Source organism: Bos javanicus, chromosome 29 (genome assembly GCF_032452875.1).
Source record: "Bos javanicus breed banteng chromosome 29, ARS-OSU_banteng_1.0, whole genome shotgun sequence".
Classification (NCBI taxonomy): Eukaryota; Metazoa; Chordata; class Mammalia; order Artiodactyla; family Bovidae; genus Bos; species Bos javanicus.
The window spans coordinates 50003611-50021632 of record NC_083896.1 but is presented as its reverse complement, the minus strand read 5'-3'; the positions used below and the strand labels follow the sequence as shown (position 1 = coordinate 50021632).

Sequence of the window (18022 nt, the reverse complement as noted above, 5' to 3'; positions counted from 1 at the left end):
CCGATGGCTCCTGTAGCCCGCCTGCCGCTCCTGGGCCCCCACCTGACCTGGCCTCTCGGTGCAACTGCTCATTGTGGACACACCCTGTCTGCCCGACGGTCATCCTCCCTGGCCTCCCTCTGGCCTGCCCCGCTCCCCGCTTGCAGACTCCCTGGCCCTTTCTGTCCCCAGGCCAGGACCCCAGGGCCCAGCTCACCTGATGTGGGAGCACGGGGTCGGGGGAGCTGCACCACCAAACCCTGAAGCCTCTCCCGAGTAAAGCCCTCCCAGCGTGCGCGAGGAAGCCTGAGAGCAGGAGGAGGTCACCGTGCAGCTGGAGACCCCGGGCCTCCCTCCGGCCTGCTCAGTGCCACCCGTCTCTCTCCCAGCATCTCCCTGCTGTGCCCACACCCACACAAACCCCACACACGCCTCTGCTGGGGTTTCTGCAGTTGGCATCCGTTCCAGATCCTCCTGAGACCCGACCTTCTCCCGCCTCCTGTCTGTGCTCACCCATGCCATGCCTGGGTCCCCAGCAGCTCCAGGAGCCCCGACTTCTCAACCCCCGTCCCCAGCCTCTCTCATGGTCTCTCCACTCCTCCCCTGCCAGCCGGTACTCCGAGGTCCTCAGAGGAGGGGCCTGGGGCCCCAGGATGAGTGCGGGCCCCCTCCCCTCCCACTGGATGGGGCTGAGAGTGAAGCACTCTCGGCGCTGAGCCCCGAGGTGTGGGGCTGTTTCTTACAGCCACTCCTTCCTTCCCTGGCTGGCACGTCCCTGAGTCAGCGTCCAGGGCACCGACAAAGGCGAAGCACAGCCCGGCAAGTCCAACAGCAAGACTCACGTCTCCAGGCCTGGAAGCCAGAATCCCAGATCCAGGTGCGGGCGGGGCTTGCCTCCTGAGGCCCCTCTCCTGGGTGTGCGGATGGCCGTCCCCTCCCCGCGTCCTCCAGGGTCGCCCTCTGAGTGTGTCTGAGCCCTGACCACCTCTTCCTACAAGGACACCGTCAGCACTCCCACCGGATCAGACCTGCATCACCGTCTTCTGCCTTGACCTGGCCCTCCGCCGACCACTTTCCTGATTTTGACCCCTGCTCCTCACTCTCCCCACCCAGTCTCTCATTCACCACCTGCGCCCCCAGCGTCTCATCACCGGGTCATTGGAGGGTGTCGTCCTGACCCTGCTTTCCCCAGGCCTCACCTGGGCCTCAGAGGCCGCCTCGTCCGTGGCCCAGCCTCCCCGGGGCAGTCTGCCTGGGCGTCCCACAGGCAGAGTCAGCGCACCTGGGCCCTTCTGCCCCCGTCTGCCTCGCCCAGACCTCCTCCCAGCCAGCCCCTCAGGACCTGCACACCTCGGCTCAGCACCTCAGGGGCTAGAGGCCTCCCTGGTACCCACCCCGCCCTCCCGCAGGACTCATTGTTGCCCCGGTCCTTCTTCGTGTCGCTGGAGACTGCGCTGGGCTGGAAGCGAGCAGGGGCTGAGCGTGGCCTCTGCCTCCTGAAGGCCCCTCTGGAGTCTGTGTGGTCGACGGCATGTCTGCTTCCTGGGTGGACCCTGAGCTCTTCCGAGGAAGGCCAGCTCTCCTCACCTGCCCCCAAGTAGGGCATAGGGGCCCTCGGACTCGGACGCTGGGTCACCAGGGGTGCCGTCTGCCTCTCGCACATGGGCTGGACCTGGCAGAGTGGAGGAGGGGGTGGAGGTGTGAGGTGGGCAGGCCCGGGGCATTTCTGCCTGGCGCTGTGAGGTTCTAGCACACGCACGCAGAAACGGGGTGAAGGGAGCAAGGGAGGCTGGAGGCATGGTCAGCAACTGGCCGGCCCCGGGACATGGGGGACAGCTGAACGCGGGGTCGGGCAGAACCTCAGGGCAGGAGCTGGACCTCAGGAGGGGAGAGGGTGGCAGAGCGAGATGCAGCCAAGGAGGAGAAACCTGGTGAGCAAGCGGATGCTGCCCCCATGGGCCCCAGAGCCCCGGGGCACCCTCGGGCGCGGCTGCCATGGGCCCCCACCTCCCAGGCGTGGAAGCAGGGTGTCTCTCACCCTCCGGCTTCAGCAAGTGTTGGGGCCTCTTTGCTGGACACACAGCAGGAGGCAGGGGTGTGAGCTCCTGGAGCGGCTCCCACACCTCCTGTCCTGGAGCCCGAAGGTGGGGACCCAGTTGTCACAGGGGCTCCTCCTGGCCCCTCCCCAGTGGCTGGTGGTTTCCTGGGGCTTTTCGGTTTGAGACGCACCACCCCCACCTCGCTTTCATCTTCAGTTGGCGTCTCCCAACAGGCCAGAGCCTGCCTCCAAGTTTCCCCTTTTTGTACAGACATCAGTCATCCTGAATTATGACCTAGTGACCTCATCTTAACTGATTGCATCTACAATGACCCTATTTCCAAATAAGGTCCCGTTCTAGGGCGCTGGCCAGCGGGACTCCAGCCTACAGGTTTGGGGACACAGTGCAACCCCTCCACAGGAGGGATCCGTTGTTTCTGGGCCTGAGAGGGTGGGGATGGGCAGAGAGGACACGCTGTGGAGGGCCCCAGGGTCTGGTGAAAGCTTGGTGGTGCGGGCCAGTCCCGAGTCCCCCAGCCACGGGGCCTGGCAGAGTCCAGGGGCAGCAGAGAGGCCCCGACAGTTGAGGAAAGTCAAGAAAACTGTGAGCAAACACGGGGGTGGGTGAGGGGGCACCTGTAGGCAGGGCAGCTCAGGCTGGGCCCCAGAAGTCTGGAGAGCAGGGAACGAGGGGTGAGCCAGCTGATGGCCCAAGGCTCAGGAAAGGGGACCATGCTCTGGGCGTGCACCCAGGAGATGCCACCCGGGGAGGTCAGCAGGCTTCACGTGGAGGCTTCGGGACCAGGCCCTGCCCTCTGCCTGGGAACAGCAGCCGTGCAGAGGTGGACTTCGAGGCCGGGACTGCGGGGGGGTGGGGGGTTCCCGTGCGGGGTCCCAGCCCCCACACCCTGCACCTGAGCCTCACCTCCGCCTCCGGGCCCTCCAGGCCCCTGCAACTTGCTTAACGCTTCCTGGTGACTCGTGTTTTTTTTCTCTTCTCCTCTTGCAGCAACAGATTAGAAAACAACACCCCAACCCCAGCCCCGATGCGCTCCAAACCTCAACCTGCAGCCGGAAGGGGGAAGTGAAACCTGGCTGGGGGTGGGGGCTCCAGGGCGGCCGCCCCAGGAAGCGCCCAGAGCTGCAGCTCACACGCACAGTGAGGACCGATGGCGGAGGCTCCCGGCCACCCCGGCTCCGAGGAGCAGCGGGAGCTGCTGGCGGAAGAAGACACAGGGTAAGGCCCGGCCGGGCCACACACACGCCCAGGCCCGCACAAGCCTTTGCATCTGCATGTTGTGGGGCTGCGCTTAACCCGAGGTCTGTGGCACCGCGGGTCCGGATGCGGCTCACAGGCTGCAGGGCGTCTTCCTGGGTCCCTGTCCCCACCCCGCCCGGGCAGCTAGATGCCTCTTCCGTCTAATGCTGCAGCTGGGCCTCGCTGGGAAAGGGGGGTTCACCCACCCGCCAGCGGGATGCGAACCGGGCTCCAGGCGGGCTGGACGCCCAGGGAAGAGCCCGGGCCTAGGGCAGGCAGGGTGGAGACTGTGAGGGCAGGAGGTGGGGTGGGTCCTGTCCAGGAGGCCTGGCCAAGAGGGGGTGCTCAGCCTCGGGAGCCTCGAAGCCTGTGCTGGGAGTCTGACCAGGCCCTCTCCCAGGCCGCCCTGCTCCGCTGGGGGTGAGGAGGCAGAGAGCACTGCCGTGTCTGAGTGTCCGGCAGGCGGGGCTTTGGGTGGGCTGTGCGTGGGCACAGCCTGAGATGGGAAGGGACGCTGGCGACCCAGGCATCTGCAGGAGGCCTTCGGGCTCTGTGGAGCACCCCCACCTGAGATGGGGGTAGGCAGGGTCCCTGGCTGTGGGGGTCTGACTGTCCTAGGGTGCAGGGGCTGCACACAGGAGTGGCCAGGGCTTGTGGGCGGACAAATGGTTGAGGCGTGGGCAGCCATGTGGAGAGAGACCACGGGCCCAGCGGGAGGATGGCAGAAAGGAAGGAGCAGAGGGAAGGGGTGAGACGCTCAAAGCCACAGGACTGAAGTGGACCTGACCAGCCACCCCCGACTTGCTCCAGAGCCACTGCGGGGGGTGGGCGAAGGGAGAGCCAGCCGGCCCACTAGGACCCCCGCTGGCCAAGCCACCATAGGCTGGGCTCCCCGCGGCCGCAGGGCTTCCTTGCAGAGTGGATGCTGCCCCCAGCTCTCCCATGGGAGGCTGGAGGCAGTGGTACCCGGTTCTACGATGATGCATTTATTGAGGAGGAAGGGATGCTGGAGCTGATGGTGAGGCGCACGCACAGGCAGGTGGAGGCGGTGCGAGGGTGTCTCCTCCCGGCCGAGTTCCAGGGGAGCCCTGGGTGGGGGCGTGGGGCTGAGTCCTGGGGGGCAGGGGCAGCTGGGGTCTGGGGGGGTCAGGGCGCACCTGCCAGCCCTGGGCTGTCAGGGTAGCCAGGGGATGCCGAGCAGGACCCGCCGCTTGCCATAGAGGAGGGGAGAGAGGCATGACCCAGGCTTGGTGCCCCAAGGAGGCAGCCCGTCCTCCTGCGGGGCCAGCACGCCGCATGGAGCAGGTGATGGGAACAGCTGTGTCCTCGCTCGGGAACGGCTCTTCACGTCAACGCCACCCGGCCCGGGCTCCCATGCGCCTCCGGCCGCCGCATGCCCATAGAAGGGCACGACTTGTGCGGCCTGGCAGGGGCCTGCCCACTTCTTGGCCCCATCCTTGACCCCTCTCCTCAGCTGTCGCACACGCGGAGGAGAGGGGGCAACGGAGGCAATGGCCACTAGCCCCGGGCTGGGCGGCTTGCCGGGGCCTGTCCCTGGGGCTCGGGGTCTGTCGGGCGCTTGGAGGGAGGACCAGTCCAGAGACACCCCCTGCCCAGGAGCTGGGTGCCCCCAACATCCACCCCCTGGCACGGTGCACGTCCTGACCTTTCAGAATGAAACTGAGACCCAGGGTGGGGGGGTGGGAGGGGCGGTTCTCGCTTCACAAGGTGACGAAGGGAAGCGGGGATTTTTCTGTCTGTGGTGACAGAGAAGTCCCCGACGCCTAGGCAGGGGACCTGCAGCTGGGAAGCCCCTCCCGGGAGCCCCCCGGAGGGCCAGGGTCTGCTGGGACAGAGAGCAGAGCTCAGAGATGGCCAAGGTCTGTCTCCCAGCCCCCACTGGCCGCCCACAGCAGAGCCATCAGGTCGGTGGGTCCAGGGCAAGCCGTCCCCTCAGACTGCTCTAGCACGAGACCGGCTGCCTCAAACCACCCCAGACACCTGGGAGCCCTCCCCGAGGCCAGGCCGGAGCACGCTGGTCCTCCCTGTGCCTGCCGCCACCCGCAGGCAGCATCCCGGGCCCCTCCCCACCTCCCCCGCATCCCCCAGCTGCAGCCCTGCGCCTCCCCTATTGGCTGGGACACAGGGTGGCCTGCAGACCCCTGCCCCTTCCCTGGCCACGCTCTTTGTCCACAAGCCATGGGACCACGTCCTTCCACCGGTGGAACCGTGTGCCACGGAGCAGCATGATCCATACCCCGGGGTGGCCACTTGCTGCCCCAGTTGCACGGCCCTCACTGCCCCACAGCCTGGCCTTCCCAGCCCTTCCGCATTCTGGAAGGTGCCGGAATCATTGCAGGGATTTTTTGAACAGGGTCCTTTGAACAGGACCCTCCTCAACCTCCCTGGCAGCCTCACTCCCTCTCCAGGCTTCCAAAGTTTCCTCTGAGCTCCCCTCCCTGGGTGGCCCCTACCCCAGGTTCCCTTTGCATCCGCCACTGCCCACAGTGGGGGCCCACGTAGAGCTTGGGTCTGTCCCCTCCTCGGGCAGGGCTGGGATAGGGTGAGCGGGTGTGTCCCTGACCCCCAGGCCACTGTCCCCCTCCAGATAGGGTGTGACCCCCACCCAGGTGACGCTGCCCCCTCACTGCTCCGTGTGCCCAGCTCAGGGGGCAGATGGGTGGCGGGGGGACAGCCTGCAGGCCCCCTCTCTGGGCCATCTGTCTCTACAGGCCCTGTCGAGCCTGCCCTCTGCACTGCAGGATCTGCAGGACAAAGGCCGCTGGTCCCCATGAGGCAGCGTGCAGTGGAGGAAGGGCCGAGCTGGCCCGGAGGCCTCGGACATGTCCGTCCGGCCAAGGGAGCCAGGGTGGGAGGGGCCCGTGGCACCGGAGAGGCCCTGGGTGGGGACCCCCAGGCATCCCACGACTGTCCCTGTCACCCACTTGCCCTCCCGGCAGGCCCAGCACCACCTGATACAGTTGGGTACACGGCCTGGAGCAGCGAGTGGCGCCAAAGCCCGCTCAGGAAGGCGGACGGCCCCCCTCAACTGCGCGGGCTGATGGGGCGGAGGGATGGGGGCCACACACTGGGGCTCCTCTCCCGGCCTCCGGCCCAGATCCGGGGGCGGCAGTCAGAGCTGGGTCAGGCCTCAGGACCCCCAGGTGGGCCTCATCTCCTCCTCCCCCAGGTCAGGGGTCTCGGGCGCCCGGAAATTTCCCAGGGGAGTGGGAAGGCTGAGCTCAGCGCAGATGATGGATGCCTTCCTTCTGCGCCTCCTCCCGCCTCCATCTGGACCCTTCACATCCCCTCCTCGGTGCGGGGGAGGGAGAGGACCTTCTCACACACTTGGGGAAGTCACTGCAGGGCCCACCCTGCAGACTTGGGAAGCCGGAAACCCTTCCCTGCCTCCCCACCCCCTTCCTGGTCCCCATCTGCCTCCTCAGAGAACAATCCTGGAGCCGCAAGGGCAGAACCAGGGGGGTCTTGGGGCCAGGATTGGCGGCCCCTGCCAGAGGGGTACCGTGGGTCAAAGCGGAGCTGGCCTCCCCCCACGCCCCCCACCCCAGCCCGCCTCTGCCGCAGCACCCCTCGCAGGGCCCAGAGCGAGGGCCAGCCCCCCGGGCAGCGGCAAGAAGCCCCCCGGGCCAGCCCTGAGCGTTGCCTTTGCCTTCCTGGGTTCTGACCCAGGGCAGGGGCTGGGTGGGCCCCAAACCCCAGGGCAGATGGCACCAACTGCTGCACCTGGCCTGGGACTTTCTGGGGTGACTGCACCCCACCCCGAGGTCTCAGTTTCCTCAAGGGCACAGTCTTCACTCACACCCTGAACCGGCCTCGTTGAGCACTGGAAACCAGGATGCTCATTGCCCAGCCAGGCAGGCCAGTGCCAGGGCCCACTTTCCACAGGCAGAGCTGAGGCTTGAGGGCTGCACCCACTGCTGGAGGGCATCTGGGCACCAGCTCTGAGCATCTGCTTTCCTGCCGGGGTCCAGGCCCCCTGAGATCCAGTGAGGAGTCAGGGGGACCCAGAGCTGGCTGGGATGCCCTCAGAGGCCCTCAGAAATCCTGCACACTGGTGCCTCCTGAGTTTTCTGGGACGTGGAGAGCCACCCCAAATACAGCACAATTCAGAAGACACCCTGGGGTCCACCCCCAAAGCAGAGATGGGGTTCAGCACCGGCAGGGAGAGCAGGTCCTCTCCAGGGCCCCCTGGAGAGGTGCCCACAGCTTCTCCCCCAGGCCCAGCCCCAGCCCTGTGCATCTCGGGGTCCTCTTTCCACTGGCTGCTCAAGGCCTTCTTGGAGAAGTGGGTGGGGAGGGGGCCTGGGCCACAAGGCCACCAGTGAGGGCAGTTCCCAAACCTCCCCAAGCCCGAGTCAGACTCGATGCCATGATGAGTGGAGATCCAGCAGGGAAGGCACAGGCGGGGTGCAGGCCCTGGGAAAGCTCAGCCAGAGGGAAGCCCCTCACACCTCCCCTCACACACGCGAGCCTGCAGGGAGGGGGCTGGGCCGGCCTGTGAGGGTGTGGAGTTTACAGGAGATAAGGGGATGGGGAAAATCGGCCTCCTCACCGGCCAGCACGGCCCTGCAGTGCCAGACACAGGCAGATAAGGGGTGGGGGGTGATGGGAGAGGAAAGCCCTGGCCCTTTCCTGGGGTCAGGCCCGTCTGTCAGCTCCCTGCCTCTGAGCCAGGAAGGTGGGAGCGGGTGGGTGGAGGAGGGAGCACTGTCTGGTCCCCTGGCTGGTGGGGAGCGGCTGTCTGGGAACCTGGGAGCTGGGTGCGCCTCGCCCCGCAGGAGCCTGGAGCAGGGCCAGAGCCGGGGGTGGGAGGACACAGTGGTCAGCAGGCAGAGCTGGCAGGGAGTTGGGGGGGTGCAGCCTCAGCCTCCCCACTGTCCCCCGGGTGAGTGAAGACTGGGAGGGTCGCTGCCTGACCCTGTGCCTGGGAGGTGGGGCCTCAGACGCTGCTCCTTTCCGTCCCCTGGGGGAAAACACAGCCCCTCACTCCAAAGGGGTCTGTGCCCCTCCGGGAGAGGACCTGCTCTGCAGACGGCTTCCCTTCTGGGTCCCAAGGCTGCCCACGCACCCTCTCCTCTTTAAAACAGAAGTGGGACTTGGGACAGATGGATCCAGCCAGTTGGTTCTAGCGGGATCTGGAAAGGGCGCGGGCCTTTCTCCTGGTCCCAGCCCCTCCCCAAAGCCCAGCCTCACGGGATTCCCACCACAGCACGCGGGCCCCTCTGCCCTTGCTGAACTGAGGCACACATGAGAGATGAGCTCCCAGGAACACTGCTGCACCGCAGTCACCCAGGGGCCACTGCCACTGAGACCACCAGCCCTGACCCCCCTTCACACTCCATCCCTCACGGACTCTCACTGTCTGGTACATCTTTTTTTAAAAAAGTTCACTGATCTGGCTTTACTGGGCTTAGTGGCAGCACGCAGGATCTTCAGTGATCATGTGAATCTTTCGTTCTGGCACACGGACTCCCCAGGCAGCACATGGGCTCCGGGGCCTGGGGCTCAGTAGCTGCAGTGTGGACTTAGTTACTCTGCAGCATGTGGGATCTTAGTCCCTGGACCCGTGACCCCCGCACTGCAAGGCGGAATCTTAACCCCTGGAGCACCAGGGAAGTCCCCGACGCACCTTTCACTGAGACACAGCTCTGTAAGCGTGCGTGTGTGTGCGTGCGTGTGTGTGTGAGAATGTCTAAACAAGAGGACAGATCCCTCCCTCCCCAGTCCCTATTTAAGTTCTGTTGTGGCACTAACCTTACTGGGGAGAGGGTATGCGCCTTTATCTTCTATAGCCACAAGTTTATGAACCACGTCTTAGTCACAGAAGAAAGAAAAAAGGATAAAAAGACTCAACAAGAGAAAAGTATAAATGAAAAGAAAGGTAGGAAGCAGGAACAACTAGCTGGTGGATGGATGAATAGATGGATAATAGGTGGACGGAGAGATGGATGGATGAGTGAGGAGTAGATGGATGGCTTGTGGGTAAAAGGATAGAGGTGTGGAGGGATGGGCAGATGGATGGGTGCATAGATGGATAATAGGAAGTAGGAACCACTAGCTGGTGGATGGATGAATAGATGGATAATAGGTGGACAGAGGGATGGATGGATGAGTGAGGAGTACATGGATGGGTGGTGGGTAAAAGGATAGAGGTGTGGATGGATGGGTGGATAGATAAGTGGTGGGTAGGTGGGTAGATGGATGGATGGATAAGTGAATGGATGAGTGAATGGGTGGATGGAAGGATGAGGGGTGGATGAATAAATGGATGATGGGTAAGCAGATGATGAGTGAATAGGTGGATGGAAGGACAGATGGACGGACGGATGAGTGAATAGGTTAATGGATGAATGAACGGCTGAGTGGATGAGTGGGGGTTGGGTAAATGGGTGGGTGGATGAACGGGTGCAGAATGGTGGGCTGGCTGGCTGGCTGGATGGTGGTTGGATGAGTGGATGAAGAGTGGGTGGATAGATGGATGTCGAGAGGAGGGATGGTGGGATGAATGGACATGTGGACGATGGGTGAATGAGGGGACGGAGAGAAGGAATAAGTGATTTATGGATGAGAGAACAGTTGGATGGGTGGGTGGATGGATGGATGGATGGATGGATGGATGGACGGATGGATGGATGGATGAGCGAATGAGTAGACTGATAAATGCATGAACGGAGGGATGTCTGGATGGATGGATGATGTGTGGATTGATTGGTGGGTAGGTAGATGGCTGGATAGCTGGATGTAAAGATGGATTGATCATGGGTGGGTGGATGGATGAATGAATAGGTGGGGAGATGGAAGTTGATTAAATGGATGGGTAAATTATGGGTGGATGGATGGGTAGATGGTGGGTGGATGAGTGTGTGGATAGATGTGTGAATGAATGGATAGGTAGATAGATGATGGGTGGATGAGTTTGCAGATAGACGTAGGAATGGCATTAGTGTATGGGTAAATAAATGTAACGTTATAGATAAATAACTGGACAGATAAATGCAGATGGATATACACAACTGGTAGATTTTTATGAGTGGCAAATTTAATTCAAATGACCGTTAGGTTTACTACTGTGGGCAAGAATCTCTAGAAGAAATGGAGTAGCCCTCATGGTCAACAAAAAAGTCTGAAATGCAGTACTTGGGTGCAATTTCAAAAATGACAGAATGATCTTGGTTCATTTCCAAGGCAAACCATTCAACATCACACTATGCCCTAACCACATCTATGCCCCAACCACATCTATGCCCCAACCACTGATGCTGAAGAAGCTGAAGTTGACCAGTTAGCACTGACACCAAGAAAAGATGTCCTTTTCTTTACAGGGGATTGGAATGCAAAAGTAGGAAGCCAAAAGATACACGGACTAACAGGCAGGTTTGATCTTCAAGTACAAAATAAAGCAGGGCAAAGGCTAACAGAATTTTGTCAAAAGAATACACTGGTCATAGCAAACACCCTTTTCCAACAACGCAAGAGACAATTCTACACATGGATATCACCAAATGGTCGATACCAAAATCAGATTGGTCATATTCTTTGCAGCCAAAAATGGAGACGTTCTCTACAGTCAGCAAAACAAGACCTCAAGTTAACTGAAGCTCAGATCATTAGCTCCTTACTGCAAAATTCAGGCTTAAATTGAAGAAAGTAAGCCATGCAGCTATGACCAATAGGTCATTCAGGATTGACCTAAACCAAATCCCTTATGATTACACAGTGGAAGTGACAAATAGATTCAAGGGATTAGATCTGATAGACCGAGTGCCTAAAGAACTATGGACAGAGGTTCATAACATTGTACAGGAGGTGGTGACCAAAATCATCCCAAAGAAACAGAAATCCAAGAAGGCAAATGGTAATCTGAGGACGCCTTACAAATAGCTGAGAAAAGAAGAGAAGCTAAAGGCAAAGGAGGAAAGGAAAGATATACCCATCTGAATGCGGAGTTCCAAAGAATAGCAAGGAGATAAGAAAGCCTTCTTCAGTGATCAGTACAAAGAAATAGAGGAAAACAACAGAATGGGAAAGACTGGAGATCTCCTCAAGAAAATTAGAGATACCAAGGGAACATTTCATGCAAAGATGGGCTCAATAAAGGACAGAATGGTATGGCCCTGACAGAAGCAGAAGATATTAAGAAGAGGTGGCAAGGATGCACAGAAAAACTGTACAAAAAAGTTCTTAACGACTCAGATAATCACGATGGTGTGATCACTTACCTAGAGTCAGACATCCTGGAGTGTGAAGTCAAGCGGGCCTTAGGAATCATCACTACGAACGAAGCTAGTGGAGGTGATGGAATTCCAGTTGAACTGTTTCAAATCCTAAAAGATGGTGTTGTTAAAGTGCTGCACTCAATATGCCATCAAATTTGAAACGCTCAGCAGCGGCCACAGGACTGGAAAGGTCAGTTTTCATTCTAGTCCCAAAGAAGGACAATGCCAAAGAATGCTCGAACTACTGGACAACCGCACTCATTTCCATGACAGTGAGGTCACGCTCAAAACCTTTCAAGCTAGGGCTGAGCATTACGTGTACTGAGAACTTCCAGATCTAAAAGCTGGGTTTAGAAATGGCAGAGGAACCAGAAATCAAATTGCTACCTGTTGGATCATAGAGAAAGCAAGGAATTCCATAAGAACATCTACTTCTGCTTCATTGACTACAAAAAAGCCTTTAACTGTGTAGATCACAACCAACTGGAAAATCCTTAAAGAGATGGGAACACCAGACCCCCTCATTTATCTCCTGAGAAACCTGTGTGCAGGTCAAGAAACAACAGTTAGAACCTTACATGGAACAGCTGATTGATTCAAAATTGGGAAAGAAGTATGTTAAGGCTGTTTATCGTCACCCTACTTATTTAACTTATTCAATTCAGTTCAGTCACTCAGTCGTGTCCGACTCTTTTCGACCCCATCGACTGCAGCATGCCAGGCTTCCCTGTCCATCACCAATTCCTGGAATTTACTCAAACTCATGTCCGTTGAGTCAGTGATGCCATCCAACCATCTCATTCTCTGTTGTCCCCTTCTCCTCCTGCCTTCAATCTTTCCCAGCATCAGGGTCTTTTCTAATGAGTTGGCTCTTCGCATCAGGTGGCCAAAGTATTGGAGTTTCAGCTTCAGCATCAGCCCTTTCAATAAATATTCAGGACTGGTGTCCTTTAGGATTGACTCGTTGGCTCTCCTTATAGTCCAAGGGACTCTCAAGAGTCTTCTCCAACACCACAGTTCAAAAGCATCAATTCTTCTGCACTCAGCTTTCTTTATGGTCCAACTTTCATATCCATACATGATAGGCAGAGTATATCATGCAAAATGCTGAGGTTGACAAATCACAGGCTGGAATCAGGATTGCTGGAAGAAATATCAATAACCTCAGATACGCAGATGACACCACCCTTATGGCAGAAAGTGAAGAGGAACTAAAGAGCCTCTTGATGAAAGTGAAAGAGGAGAGTGAAAAGTTTGGCTTAAAGCTCAGCATTCAGAAAACGAAGTTCATGGCATCTGGTCCCATCACTTCATGGGAAATAGATGGGGAAACAGTGGAAACAGTGGCAGACTTAATTTTTGGGGGCTCCAAAATCACTGCAGATGGTGATTGCAGCCACAAAATTAAAAGACACTTGCTCCTTGGAAGGAAAGTTATGACCAACCTAGATAACATATTGAAAAGTAGAGATATTACTTTGCCAACAAAGGTCCGTATAGTCAAGGCTATGGTTTTTCTAGTGGTCATGTATGGATGTGAGAGTTGGACTTTGAAGAAAGCTGAGCGCCGAAGAATTGATGCTTTTGATCCAACCACTGCATTCTGAAGGAGATCAGTCCTGGGTGTTCATTGGAAGGACTGATGCTGAAGCTGAAACTCCAGTACTTTGGCCACCTGATGCAAAGAGAAGACTCATTAGAAGACCCTGATGCAGGGAAAGATTGAAGGCAAGAGAAGGGGATGACAGAGCATGAGATGGCTGGACGGCATCACCGACTCGATGGACATGAGTTTGGGTAAACTCCGGGAGTTGACGATGGACAGGGAGGCCTGGCGTGCTGCGATTCATGGGGTCGCAGAGTCGGACACTGATGGGGAAAATAATGGATAAATATGCGTGTGTGTGGGTGCATACTCGGTCGCTCAGTTGTGTCCAGTTCTTTGCAACCCTGATGGACTGTAGCCCACCAGGCTCCTCTGCCCATGGGGTTTTCCAGGCAAGAATGCTGGGGTAGGTTGACAGTTCCTACTCCAGGGGATCATCCAGATCCAGGGACTGAATGCACACCTCCTGCATCTCCTGTACTGGCAGGTGGGTTCTTTACCACTGTGCCACCAGGGAAGCCCAAATACGTACACGAGAGGACAAACACATATGTTCTCATGCACGAGTGGATGAGGACTTGCTAGGTGGGAGGGTGGGTGGGCATACGGATGGATGGATAGGCAGATATATAAATGGAGCTACGAATGGGAAAGATAGCGAAATACTGATATTAAATGAATGTAAGTGCAATAGAATGTTTAGAGAGAGAGAAGGATGTATAACAGAATAGCAAATAGTTCACCAGCTGGGTACCAGGGCAAACGGATATACAAATTGGTGAACGCATGGATAATAGTAATTGACATATGCTCAGCAGTTATTTTGTTCAGAATGGAGGGATACCAGCTAAATGCTTCTTTTAAGGGTTTTACATGTTTACATTAAGACCTTTAAGTACATGGATGGATGGACTTATGGGGCATGGATGGATAGGTGATGGATGGATTGAGTATGGATGGGTTGATGTTGAATGGAAGATGGATGGACAGATGAATAGGTAGATGATGGATGGATGATAGATGGTGGAGGATGGATGGATGGAAGGATGATGGACGGAGGACACATGGACAGGGGGACGGACGGATGGATGGAGAGAAGCGGCGAAGCTGACGTCAGGTGCTCTGCCCTGTGGTTCCTGTTGGGACACGCCCTGGTTGTGAAACTGTGAGCCCTCGCCGCGGCATTTCAAGTTCTGCTCTTGCTATTAATCCCTCCCACCCATCAGTCCAATAAGTAATTGTGCAATTCTATTTAAGTTTCAGGGACAGGAAACTCCCACCACCCCAAGGCAGCCCTTTCCCCTGTGGAAATATTTTTCCTTCTTTTGAACCGAAATATGCTTTGGCACATTTCATTCCTGGCTGGCTGTGGCTGGGATTCCAGAACTAAGAGCAGGGGGCAAGGAGGATATGGCCAGTTGAGATGGGAACAAAACGCAAGCTTCCTTTCCCGGGGTGATCTGGCTCAGCCCGCAGCCCAGCCCTGCCGTCGCCCTCTCCCCCTTCCTCCTCGCCCCACCAGCATCTGGGGGTCTCTGCATCTCTGGCTGGGGGCTGGGACGCACAGTGGGCACAGCGGCCTCTACAGCACACCCCGCACAGTCTCCAGCCCCTCCTGGCTTGTGCAAGGGAGGCGGTGGGTCACAGGACGCAGCCTGATGCGTGGGGGCCGGTCTGAGCCCGAGGGCCCACCGCAAAGTCTCCAGCGGCCAGCACCACACCGGGTTACCGAGGACCCGTGGCCCACGTGGAGTCTCTCCGAAGGCTGCTGCTTCCTCCAACACACGGGGATTCACCCCACGTCCACCCACTCTTTGGTCTGATCCCAACCTTACTCTTCGTCCCCTCGCACATCCGCAGGAGCTCCCAGCCCCAGCAGCCCGGTGCAACCAGAGATCAGACAAGTTAGGGAGGCAGAGGCCGTGGAGTGGCGCTGGGGTGGCTGGCAGGCTCCCGGTGGGCTTGGTTCTGGCTCTGCTGGGCCCTGACCTCAGGTACCAGTCTGAGCCTTGGTCTTCCCACCTGGGGCACGGGTCTACGGTGGCATCTGCTTCTCAGGGTGGTCGAGGGCGTGGGTGAGCCCAGGGAGCTGCTGGATACGAGGCGGCCCGGCCCGGAGCTGGCCCTCGGTGACTCCCAGAGGGCGAGCTGGGTTGGGCCCTCCCCGGTCAGGCCAGTTGCCCGCTGCGCTCCGCAGTGAGTCACCAGGGGCGCCTCAGCCCAACCGGAGGAACAGTGGGCTGGGCTGCTGCTCCTGGGGCCTCGGCCAGAGCCCGGGGGGCAAGGGGGGCTGCCGGCCAGGCCACCGCGCTGACCTCGTGCCACTGGCCACTGGTGGGGAGCACGGCTGTCCCGCCCCGACGGGCGAGCCTGCAGTGGCCTCAGGAGCCTCGGTGCCCTGAGCCGCCTGGGGCCGTCTGTCAGAGGCAGGGGTGGGCAGCAGCCTCCCTACCGGGGAGCCGACGGCATTCCTGGGGTGCCCTGGCCTGCCCCTCGAGGTGATAACAGGAGCAGAGGGCTGGGAAGAAGCAAAGGGAACATGGAGACCGGGGAGGGACAGGAGGAGGGTAGGGAGGATGGACGGGAGGAGGGAGGGGGAGGAGGGAGGGAGACAGAGATTGAGAGACACCAGTGGGGAGAGAGGAGGCTGTGGGGCCAGGGGGCCGGAGGGCATCGAGCAGGAGGCGGCGGGGCCTGGCCTGGGACGGCCGGGCGGGGGGCGAGGGCAGGGAGCAGAAGGCCAGGGCCAGGCCCCGAGAGGTGGGCGAGGATGGGGGCCGGGGCACAGGGGCAGGGGGCCCCAGGAGGCGGGGGGCGGCTGGCAGGGGGGCGAGGGCAGGAGGGGGCACCAGGAGGCGGGGGGCGGCCGCCTGCCCAGCACAGGCCTCCCAGGTCTTGCTCAGGCCCCAGGCTGCCGCGTGGCGAGGGTTTCCCTCTGACATTTTTACTAGTCTCAGAAGGAGCCAGGGGATGGAGGTGGACGAGGCCGAGGCGGGTGGAGAAGGGGGCTGCGGGGGACCAACGTGAAGCAGCTGCTGAGTGTCCTGGTGCAGGAGAGAGGCCTGGAGCCCCGGAGCCCATGAGGCCGTGCAGACAGGGCCATTCGGGGTGCCTGGGGCAGCCAGCAGGCAGCCCACCCAGGTGACCCCCAGGGGCCAGAAAGGCCAGGACAGACGGATGGAGGGTCACAGACCTGCAGACAGAGAGAGGAGCAGGGAGGGGGTGTCAGAGCTGGAGACCAGCCGGCCAGACAGAGGGAGAGACAGAGCAAGAAGGGCGTCGGGTGGGTAGAGAGAGGAGGGCAGAGGGTCCCAGGGCAGGAGGAGCCAGGGCAGCGGGAAGCAGCCTCTGAAGAAGCAGCCGCAGCCTCTGGCCCCAGGGCGGGGGTCAGGCCAGGTCGCCGGGCAGCCGGGCACCCACCAGCATCATGAGCAGCTCTGCGCTCCTGAGGAGAAGTTCTAGGAAACAGGGCCGGGAGAGCCTCCTGAGGTAGGTCCCTCCGCCCAGGCCGGGGCGTGGAGGGCAGGGCAGGGTGCCCGCGGGTGCCTCCCCGGGCGCCTGCGGCTCCGACCCGTGTGTGTGGGCACCCGCCCGCCTGCCCACCGTCTCCTCCGCCGCTGTGTCCTGCCACCAGCTCCGCACCCCCTCCGGTGACAAGCATGGCCCCAGTGAGGCATCCCCCACCTCCTCTGGTCCTGCTGGCCCCGGGGACCATCAGGTCACCCCTTACTTTGTAGAGGGTGAAGCTGGACTTGGCCCCACATCCCCCGCCCTGGCCGGCCCCTGGCGCACCTGCCCTGGGGGCAGGCACCGCAGGCCGCGTGCACGCTTGGAGTCCGGGCTCCACAGGCGGAAGCCGGGTCGGTGTCCGTGGACTTGGGGCCAGCGCCCTGCCCTCTCTGAGCCTCAGTCTCCTGCTCTGCACAGTAGGGGCATCGCGGCGCCTGCCTCACAGAGTCCTGGAGAGCAAGCAGAAGCGAAGGGCCATGGGTGGGCTCAGAGCCCCTGCAGCACTGGGGCCTCGCCTCACGTCCCTGTGAGCCGCCCACAATGCCCTTCTCCTCCTCCACCCTTCCAGGCACCGAGGCCGGGGAAACGTGGCTTTCTCCACCTAGCCCGCCTCTGCTTCTCCCGAGCAGGGAGGGCCTCCCGCTTCCACAGGGCTGCTGGCCTGCTCCCCGCCTCCTGACAGCCTGTTCTCCCTGGGCAAACTGCTCGCTCCTGGGGACATGGGTGTTCCTCAGCACCCCAGGTCCACTGTGGCCCTGACTTGGGATGGGGCAGGGGCGAGGTGTGCGGGTGGGCTCCGCAGCCTCTGAGTGGAGCCGGGAACCCTGGCCCGTCCCGCTCCGGCTCACGGGGTCTCTGCAGACACAGGCATGGCTCTCTCCCCATCCCTCCTGGCCGGGCCTGAGGGCCACAAGGCCAGAGTCGGGGCCACGCAGAGTGCTTGCGTGCCAGCGGAGCTCGCCGAGCAGGCAGACCCTCGAGGGTCCGCCCCTGGCTTCACACCTGCCCGTTGCTGGCTCTGCTGGCCTCCTTGGTCCCACTCACCAGGGGCCCCTCAGGCGCGTCTCGGGGAGGACTCCTGGGCAGCTGGGAGGAGTCGCCACTGTCCTCCTGTGCCCAGCTTGCGGCCCGGGGGTGAAGGGGTGCCTGTCGGTCCTGGAGGTCCAGCAGTAACAAGCCTGTAACAAGTGGGGAAACAGGCCAGGAGGGACATTGTCCAGTGCGGTGGGGCGTGGCAGGGCCTGCCTGTATGCACACCTGTCATCCAGGTGTTGCTTTGGCTTCAGCCCCAAACCCAGTGCCAGGTCGCTGCCCCAGGCATGCCGGGGCACGCTGGAGGTGCTGCTGGAGCTTGGACGGTGCAGCGGGGCCGAGTGCACAGGCAGGCCTGGGTG

At 60.3% G+C, this 18022-nt stretch overlaps 1 protein-coding gene across 2 annotated transcripts in view; it reads left to right on the top strand.

The window, feature by feature from the left end:
* Positions 1-3010: 3010 nt before the first annotated feature.
* Positions 3011-18022, top strand: part of LSP1 (lymphocyte specific protein 1) — a 40644-nt gene continuing 25632 nt past the window's right edge. Inside the window, exon 1 of one of the 2 annotated variants that reach the window (XM_061407395.1) lies at positions 3011-3254. In XM_061407395.1, coding sequence (XP_061263379.1) covers positions 3187-3254 — 68 coding nt within the window. In that variant the 5' untranslated portion in view covers positions 3011-3186. Of the gene's footprint in view, positions 3255-16010; positions 16608-18022 lie in introns of those variants that run through there. The other variant, XM_061407396.1, reaches the window with a different exon arrangement.